Source organism: Cuculus canorus, chromosome Z (assembly GCF_017976375.1).
Source record: "Cuculus canorus isolate bCucCan1 chromosome Z, bCucCan1.pri, whole genome shotgun sequence".
Lineage (NCBI taxonomy): Eukaryota > Metazoa > Chordata > Aves > Cuculiformes > Cuculidae > Cuculus > Cuculus canorus.
Window position 1 is genome coordinate 62,232,457 of NC_071441.1, and position 10,085 is coordinate 62,242,541.

At 47.0% G+C, this 10,085-nt stretch overlaps 1 protein-coding gene across 5 annotated transcripts in view; it reads right to left on the reverse strand.

The window, feature by feature from the left end:
- The window catches only part of DTWD2 (DTW domain containing 2), a 225,684-nt gene extending 216,999 nt beyond the window's left edge, over window positions 1–8,685 (reverse strand). For all 5 annotated transcript variants that reach the window (XM_054054129.1, XM_054054133.1, XM_054054130.1 and 2 more), the window contains exon 1: window positions 8,392–8,685. In XM_054054129.1, the coding sequence (XP_053910104.1) occupies window positions 8,392–8,552 (161 nt within the window). In that variant the 5' untranslated portion in view covers window positions 8,553–8,685. The remainder of the gene's footprint in view (window positions 1–8,391) is intronic.
- Between the last annotated feature and the right edge of the window lie 1,400 nt (window positions 8,686–10,085).

Below are 10,085 nucleotides of genomic sequence, written 5' to 3' on the forward strand. Positions count from 1 at the left end.
TACTGCTAATACAGAGCAAAGAAACAACAGCATGAAAAACAACAAAAATAAAATGAAACCCACTGACCAATGTTGAGGTTGATATTGATAACTTTAACCAACAGAAGCCACAGAAATTAGTGTAAATTCAGCAAAATTAATAAAAGTGTCATAATATTATAAGAGGCGCTGAAATTCAAAACAAATGCTTGGTAATTTTTTTATTTACCTTTAATTTCTCTTCCTAAAATGTGGTACAGATTACATATACCTTAGTTCACAGAATCATAGAATGATTTACAAACCAGTAAACCATTTCAGGGTATCCTGTCCCCACATTTGGACGACACCTTCAAAAACCCATGCCTGCAATTACAAGGCCAGCACAAGGGCAAACCAGAGTAGAAAATGAAACATGGTTTTTGAAAAGTAATACATGAAAAAAAGTTACAGGAGATAAAATTCAGTTCCATAGAAGAGAGAAATCATTTCTGATTCCTTCAGCTGTACTGCAACATACAGAACAATTTATCCACTTTGCTTATAAGAGTAACAGCTGAAGACAACTCTTAATTTAATTTCTCTCCCCAGCATTTGCATGCTGTCTTCTTCAGCCTGCATATTCCTGTCTGCAAGAAGGGAAAGGAGTTCCAGAAAACTGTAAGTCAGTCAAACTTGCATCAATCCCTGGGAAGGTGGGGGAGAAAATCCTTATGGAAACCATTTCCAAACATGTGAAGGGCAAGAAGGGGATTGGGCATAGTCAGCTTTGATCTACAAAGGGGAAATTACGCTTGACCAACCTGATGGCCTTCTACAGAGAGGTGGCTAGTTTGATGGATGACAGGAGAGCAGAGGATGTTGTTTGCCTCAGCTTAGGTAAGGCTTTTGACAGTGTCTCAACCTGTGATAACATCCTCCCAGATAAGCTGATAAAGTACCGCTTAGATAAGCCGACAACGGGTAGTGAAAACTGGCTAAACTGCCAGACCCAGAGGTTTGTGTGTGACGAGTTGGACAAAGTCCAGTTGGAGACAAGTCACTAGTGGTGTACTGGAGGGGTCGATACCCGGGCCAGTACTGTTCAACCTCTTCACCAATGGCCTGGATGCTGGGACAGAGTGCACCCTCAGCAAGTTCACACGTGATACACTGGGAGTGGGTACTCAAGAGTGCTGTGCTGCAGTCCAGAGGTGTTATCAATAAATGAACTCTTATAGGAAAAGAAGACTGAGAAAATACTTCAGGAAGCTACCACATTTAAAGGAAGCCACTTATTTCAACACAAAGGGGACTAGAGGGTGGCCTTTGTTTTAGGTGAACTGCTCTATCAGTCAAGCAGGTCAACTGTGCCATCGTTCAACTGAGTAGGCAGCTAACCACCATGCAGCCATTCACTCATCACACAAACCCCACAATTAAGTCACACATAATTGACAATTATGTCCTGATAGAATGTGGGTATTCCTCTTCACCTAGCAAAAAAGAAAACATCTACAGCAGAAAAAAACCCACTACAAAGTATGAGAGGGTAATACTGCTCCTTTTAACCACCATGTGGAGGAGTCATATTATTGGCAACTGGCTATGACTGCTGCACCAATCACAGAGATCCACAGAGACTGGATGACGCTCACTGTCCTTCACAGTAGTACTGTACATACATGCACAAACACCAAATGACAAACAACAGCAAATCCTTCCTGAAATCCTTCAAGAGTCCTTACAGTCACATAGTGAACCTACCTCTCCTGATGAAGGAAAACAATTATGGCCATAACCTGGCTTTTAGTTGCTGCCAAATTTAGCACATACGTAACGGATCTCATTATTGTTTTATCTGCTCAGCATTTTCCTTTCTGTCTCTTGATGATCCACAAATTCAGCTGCTTCTAAACTCTGCAGAATCACCTCATTTGTCCACATAATCTTGAAACGTAAGTTCCCAGATACACTTGTACACCCACTTTCTGCATTTAACCACAGCGAAAATCGTTAAGTTGAGCATAAATTTGCTCTGATTTAGGAGTCTTTGGAAGTGGTTAGAGCCATATTACACAATCTGCCTTTGACATAGCACTTAAGAACATAGAATAATTCCATTCACTCAAGTGATGCCTGTCACCAAACCACTGCAGGTGACATCAATCTGAACAATGAAGTTGTCGCATCAGAAGGACAGAATGTCATCCAGAGGGAACTGGACAAGCTGGAGAAGTGGGGCTGTGAGAACCTCATGAAGTTCAACAAGGCCAAGTACAACGTCCTACACCTGGGTCAAGGCAATTCGCAGTTCCAACACAGGCTGGGGGACAACATGATTGAGAGCAGCCCCGCAGAGAAGGACTTGGGGGTGCTGACTGATAAGAAGCTCGAAAACAAACAGCAATGTGTGCTCACAGCCCTGAAGGCCAACCGTATCCTGGGCTGCATCAAAAGAAACATGGCCAGCAGGTCAAGGGAGAGGACTTTCGCCCTCTCCTCCGCTCTCATGAGACCCCCACCTGGAGTTCTGTGTCCAGTTCTGGAATCCCCAACATAAGAAGGATATGGAACTGCTGGAAAGGGTCCAGAGGAGGCTACAAAGATGATCAGAGCTATGGAGCACCTCTGCTATGAGGACAGGCTGAGAGAGTTGGAGTTGTTCAGCCTGGAGAAGTCTTCAAGGAGACCTTATAGAGACCTTCCAGTCCCTACAGAAAAGCCGGGGAGAGACTTTTTACAAAGGCATGTAGTGATAGGACAAGAAGGGGTGGCTTTAAATTGGAAGGGGGAAGGTTTAGACTGGACATTAGGAAGAAATTCTTCATGATGATGGAGGTGAGGGTCTGGCACAGGTTGCCCAAGCAGGTTGTACATGCTCCCTCCCTGGAGGTGTTCAAGGCCAGGTTGGATGGGGCTTTGAGCAACCTGATCTAGCAGGAGGTGTCTCTGCCTGTGGCAGGTGGATTGGAGCTGGAGGGCTTTAAGGTCCCTTCCAACCCAAACCATTCTGATCCTATAACTCCATGATTCTATAAGTACTTTTCTTCAATGCAAATGTAACAGGAAATGCATGAAACTTCTTAGAAGATATCCTGCAGAAAAGTATGCCACCTCTTTCAAGTCATGAACCACGGGGAAATACAGACTTCCAGTTACATAACAAGTTTATTTCAGCAGTGATAAGGAATCAAGACTTTCAGAGAGTGAAAATTTGCAATAAATTTAGGGCAGTTGAAATAAATGCCTAGACTTCATTTTTAAGAACATCAAAGAAATGAAATTCTGTGAAGCTATTTTCTTGCAGCAGGCATTGCTAAAAGAATTAATGTATGCTTATTTCCTTTCTGTGATAGTTAATTAAACTTCAAAATTCACTTTTACACTTAAATACCATACCAAAGTGCTATAAAGCAACAGCATAGATCTATAGTGTCTACGATAGCCCACACTGCCTCTTCACACTCTGCTTTCATATGACTTAACAGGATTAATAATAAATAAGGGACACTTACATAAAAGCATTATATTTTTCCTCAAAATATGAAGCAGCACTATCCCATTACATATCATTGTCAATCTATCGATTTATCAAATTAAGAGCACTCACACAGTACCCAGATTAAGTATAGTAGCTGTAATGTTTTAGACCCAGGCAAAGGGAGCATTTACATTAAAGAATTAAAATTAATTCCTTCTCCCTCCCCTTGAAATACAAATGGTGTATAACTGATGTATCATAGCAGAATCTCAGAAAACACCAGTGGTTATTATCCTCATTTCACTACATAAATTAGCCCTGCGAACAGAGGGCTATTTCCAGTAGGGATTCATGACCACCCACAGAGACATAGCAATGCCCATAGATCATAAAATGACACAGTTAAAAATCTTAAAGGTTTCCCTGAAAACATTCCTCAGAAGTTCCCCCACTGCAGTAAAATTCTGCACATGTGCAGTTAAGATCTGTGGTAACAACCCATGGTGCATTCATTGCTTTTGCACTAGCAGAAGCCTTTTTCCCTAACAGCACAGAAGCATCTAGAAATGAGTGAACTCTGAACCACACAAGGACATAATTTCAGAGTATAGTACTGCTCTCAGAGTCTCACACCACAAAATCAAAATCGTTGTCCTACACACCTTCAGATTTGAGGCTTGATTATTTCGTTTTTCATGCTAACAGCTTCTTGGGAACTATATAGGTGTGGTGCTTCAAATTCTGATAGCCAGTTGAACATTTAAATCAGCTGAGAAAGCCTAAAGAACAAATTCAAATAACCATCAGGGATTCAAAGTCTATCACCACTCACCTTTTGGTTTTGGCAGACAAGCAGAACACATGTTAAATTGTAGCCTCAGAAACGAAACAGCAAGAAGTCAACTGCACAGACCTAACGTTCATCAGCCATTTGCCACCTCAAAGATCAACAGTCCGTAAGATCATCTTCCACAATCTTTTTTTTTAAACTACAACTTACACACACACAAAAACCTTCAAAATGTAAAATGTTACATGTCTTTCTACTTCTTTTACCCATCAACAGAAACAAACACATTCAATATAGGTACAGGTTGTTTTCTTCTGTTTTGGCAGTTTTGCACAAACTTCTCAGTTCAGGAACAAGTGACATACTGCCAACTCACTCCATTAGAAGGATGTATATACAAAGACATACAACCAGATTACAAGGTAGTCCTGCAAAACCAAAAATCATTGCCTGCTTTAAAAAGACACCAGAGTTCACAGATAAAGTTACATCAACCCCTCAATATTCCAGTGCTTGAATGGACTTCAAAATTACCTGTTATCAGATAATAATACTATTTCATTTTCTTTTGAGAAAGGACCAAAGACTGAGCAACTGTAGAGAAGTACTTGGGGTGCTGGTGGATGAGAGGCTCGACATGACCCATCAAACTGCGCTTGCAGCCCAGAAAACCAACCAAATCCTGGGCTGCATCAAAAGGAGGGGAGGAGATTCTGCCCCTCTACTCTGCTCTCATGAGACCTCACCTGGAGTCCTGTGTTCAGTTCTGGAGTACACAGCACAGGAAGAACATTGATCTGTTAGAGTGAGTCCAGAGGAAGACAAGAAGATGATCATAGGGCTGGAGCACCTCCCATACAAGGGATAGGCTGAGAAAGTTGGGGTCGTCCAGCCTAGAGAAGAGAAGGCTCTCTAGAGACCTTAGAGCAGCTTCCAGTACTCAAAGGGAGCCTACAAGAGAGCTGTGGAGGAGCTCTTTATAAGAAAAGTGCAGTGATAGGAGAAGGGGTGATGGTTTTGAGCTGAAACAGAGGAGATTTAGATTAGACATGAGGAAGAGATTTTATCCTATGAGGGTGCTGAGACACTGGCATAGGTTGCCCAGGAAAATTGTGGATGCCCCATCACTGGAGGTGTTCAAGGCCAGGTTGGATAGAGCTTTGAGAAACCTAATCCAGTGAAAGGTGTCCCTGCCCATGGCATGGGGGTGGAATTGGATGATCTTTGAGGTCCCTTCTGATCCAAACCACTCTATGATTCCATGTACTGAGGTCTCAGGTACTGCCCTGCACGGCACTCCAGGGACACTCACATTCCAGGGAACATTTTGCACCAATAATCGAGGCACACTCTCCACAAAAGAGGCACGGCTGATGCCTGCACAGACACAGCCAGGAATCAGCTGAACTTTTATTACCACTTCTGTGTGCCTATGTGTGTGAGGATCATAGAATGGTTGGGGTTGCAAGGGAACTGAAAACCCATCCAGCTCCACCCCCCCTGCCACGAGCAGGGACACCTCCCACCAGACCAGGCTGCCCAAGGCCCCAAACAACTTGGCCTTGAACACTTCCAAGGAGGGGGCATCTACAACTTCCCTGGACAACCTCTGCAACTGCCTCACCACGCTCATCATGAAGAATTTCTTCCTAATGTCTCATCTAAATCTTCCCCCTTTCAATTCAAAGCCATTCCTCCTCATCCTACCACTACACGACCTTGTAAAGAGACCCTCCTCAGCTTTCTTGTAGCCTCTTTCAGCACTAGAAGGCTGCTCTCAGGTCTCCCTGGAGCCTCCTCTTCTCCAAGCTGAACTGATACAAGTAGTAACTATTACAAAAAGTGGAATATTTTTGATTTAAGCTAAAGTAGAGGTAAGTTTCATCTAAATAATCGGGGTTTTTTTAAAGTTAAACATAACGTCCCTCTGATAGCATGGTTTCTTTCAGTGTTCTTCCAGACAGTTCATTCTTTGGAGATGATAATGCCTTGTGTTCCTTGAGATCTGTGCTGAACAGATGCCTCTTCTGTGATCACCTCTGTTTGCAGCCTGTCCCTATCTCAAATGCAAGGTCAGGCAGAGCTGGAGCCAGCTCCAAATTAGCACACAATCTGACTGTTGGGAAGTTAATAGTAACATTAAAATTAGTCCTTAGAAAGGAATAGAATTTCCATAAGATTTCTGTGAATATTTATACACACACCTGTAAATGGGAAATACATTCTGTAACCAACTCTTCTCTTGTTGCACATGATTGATAGAGATCGCTCCCTCATGTTACCCAGGCCTGACAAAGGATGCTTGCTTTCTAAAAGCCACTAACAAGTCTTAGGGAGTTACCTGCTGGCACTTTAGGTATCAAGCCAACGATGTGTGCTTCCAGCCCAGAAAACCAACTATATCCTGGGCTTCATCAAAAGAAGTGTGACCAGCAGGTCAAAGGAGGGCATGTCCCTGCTCTACTCTGCTCTCCTGAATCCTCACTTAAGAGTCCTGCAATCAGCTCTGGAGTGCTTAGCACAGGAAGGACATGGATCTGTTAGAGCAAGTCCAGAAGAGGCCACAAAGATGATTCAACGGCTGGAGCACCTCTCCTATGAGGAACGGCGGAGCGTTATGGTTTTCCAGCCTAGAGAAGACAAGGCTCTGGGGAGAACTTATAGCAGCCATCCAGTGGTCAAAGGGAGCCCACAGGAAAGATGGAGATGGGCTCCTTAAGGGAAGGGGTAACAGTTTTAAGCTGAAAGAGGGGACAGTTAGATTAGGTAATGGTTTTAAGCTTTAGGTACTGTAAGGCTGGTCTAAGGTCTTCCCAGAGCCTTCTCCTCTCCAAGCTGAACAACCCCAGCTCTCTCAGCCCGTCCTCATAGCAGAGGTGCTCCAGTCCTCCGATCATCCTCATGGTCTCCTCTGGACCCGTTCCAACAGTTCCATACCCTTCCTATGTTGGAGAAAGCATGCATTTAAGTGGGAAATAAAGTCTGCCCCCAGCTTTTGCCTCGCTGAACATGATTGATGGAGATTGCTCCCTCATGTTGCCAGGCTTGATATGGAACGTTCGCGTTCTGAAACTCCAAAGCAACCCTTAGGGAGCTTATTTGCCGGCATTTTTGGTGTCAGAACAAGTCCAGCTCTCAGTGTAGTGGACCCACAGCCAATCCCATATAAGGGGCATGACCAGTGCCCATACAAATACAACTGGCACCCATACAAACATAGCCAGGACTCGTCTGAACTCCACCCATCACTTCTGCACACCTACGCATGCCAGGACGATGGGGGGTGACGTGATTGAGAGATGGAGATTGAGAGATTGATGGGGGATGACATTATTGAGAGCTGCCCGGCACAGAAGAACTTGGGGGTGCGGGTTGATAAGAAGCTTGACATGAGCCGGTAATGTGTGCTCACAGCCCGGGAGGCCAACCACGCACTGGGCTGCATCAAAAGAAGCGTGGCCAGCAGGTCGAGGGAAGTGATTCTGCCCCTCTACTTCTCTCTTGTGAGACCTCCTCTGGAGTACTGTGTCCAGTTCTGGAATCCTCAACATAAGGATACAGAACTGTTGAAACAGGTCCAGAGGAGGGCTACAAAGATGACCGGAGGGCTGGAGCACCTTACCTACAAGAGCAGGCTAAGAGAGCTGGTCTTGTTTAGCCTGGAGAAGAGAAGGCTCAGAGAAGACCTTATAGCAACCTGCCAGTACCTGAAGAGGGGATAAGAAAGCTGGAGAGGGGCTACTCATAAAGGCTTGTGGTGATAGTACAAGGGGGAACAGCTATGAACTAGAGGGGCAGATTTAGGCTTGATATAAGGAAGAATTTCTTCACTACGAGGGTAGTGAGGCATTGGCAGAGGCTGCCCAGGGAAGCTGTGGCTGCCCCATCCCTGGAGGTGTTCAAGGCCAGGCTGGATGGGGCTCTGAGCAGCCTGGTCTAGTGGGATATCCCTGCCCATGGCAGGGGGTGGAACTGGATGATCTTTAAGGTCCCTTCCAACCCAAACTATTCTATGATTCTATGATTCTGGGACACTTTCCCCGCTGAGCGAGCCGCCCGCAACCCTCCCCGTGCTGGGAAGCCCACCCCTTCCCTCCTCCCTCCTCCCTCCTCCCCGCCGCCATGCGGACGCACCATCCCGCGCTCCCCCCCGGCTCACCTGCAGCGCCCGCACTCAGGGCGCCGCTCGCAGAGCTCCACGGGCAGCTCCCACAGCCCCGCGCAGCCCTCGCCCTCCTCCGCGCTGCCCCGCTCCATCGCCGCGCGCCGGGCGCCGCCAGGGGGCACCCCGCGGGCGGGAGCGCACTCCGCGTGTGTCATCACTCTCCGCCTCCGCCGCTCCTCGTCCAATCGCGGAGCACCGGCGCGCAGCTCTGGCCAATCGGGGCGTGCTGCCGGCAGGGGGCGCTGTCGGTGCGCGGAGCGGCCGGTGCCGCCCTCAGGGGCCCCTCGCGCCGCCTCCACGCCCAGAGGAGGGAGGGGGCGCAGAGCGGGGTAAGGACCCTGCGCGCGCCGCAGGGGGGCGGAGCGGGGGCGGCGGCTGACCTGGTGGGGTCACAGGTCACAGAGTGAGTCATGGAATCACAGAATCAGTGTCATAGAATCATAGACTCACAAAATCATAGAGTCACCAGATTGGAAAAGACCTCGATTGGATCATCGAGTATAACCATTCCCATCTGCCACTAAATCATGTTCCTGAGCACCTCATCTACCCATACCTCCAGGGATGGTGACTCAACCCCCTCCCTGGGCAGCCTCTGACCCTTTCTGTGAAGAAATTTTTCTGATATCCAGCCTGAACCTCCTCTGGCGGAGCTTGAGGCCATTCCCCCTTGTCCTGTCCCCTGTCACCTGGGAGAAGAGGCCAGCTCCCTCCTCTCCACAATCTCCTTTCAGGTAGTTGTAAAGAGCAATAAGGTCTCCCCTCAGCCTCCTCTTCTCCAGGCTAAACAACCCCAGCTCTCTCAGCCACTCCTTGTAAGGCTTGTTCTCCAGCCCCTTCCCCAGCTTCGTTGCTCTTCTCTGGACACGGTCCAGAGCCCTCAACATCCTTCTTGTAGCGAGGGACCCAGAAGTGCGCACAGTATTCAAGATGTGGTCTTACCAGTGCCGAGTACAGAGAGAGAATAACCTCTCTGGACCTGCTGGTCACACAAATCACAGAATCATGGAATTATAGAATCACAGAATCATAGAATCATAGAGTCAGAATCATAGAATGGTTTGGGTTGGAAGGGGCATTAAAGCCCACCCAGTTCCAATCCCCCTGCCATGGGCAGGGACACTTCCCACTAGATCAGGCTGCTCCAAGCCCCATCCAACCTGGCCTTGAACACCTCCAGGGATAGGGCAGCCACAACCTCCCCGAGGCAACCTCTGCCAGTGCCTCACCACCCTCATAGTGAAGAATTTCTCCTAATGTCTAATCTAAATCTTCCCCCTTCCAGTTTCAAGTGATCCCTCCTCATCCTATCACTCCCTGCCCTTCTAAGGAGCAGCAATCCTGTAGCCTCCTCTGCTACTGGAAGGCTGCTATAAGGTCTCCCCAAGGCATCCTCTTCTCCAGGCTGAATCTTTCTCATAGAAAAGGTTCTTCAGCCCTTGGATCATCTTCATGACTTCCCCTGGACCCATTCCAACAGTTCCAAAAAACTTCTTATGTTGGTGATTCCAGAACTAGACACAGTACTCCAGGTGGGGTCTCACAAGAGCAGAGGAGAGAGGGAAAATCCCCTCTCTTGACATGCTGGCCATGTTTCTTTTGATGCAGCTCAAGATACGCTTGTCTTTCTGGGCTGTGAGTGCACATCACAGGTTGGCCAGGGAAGTCGTGGCTGCCCCATCCCTGGA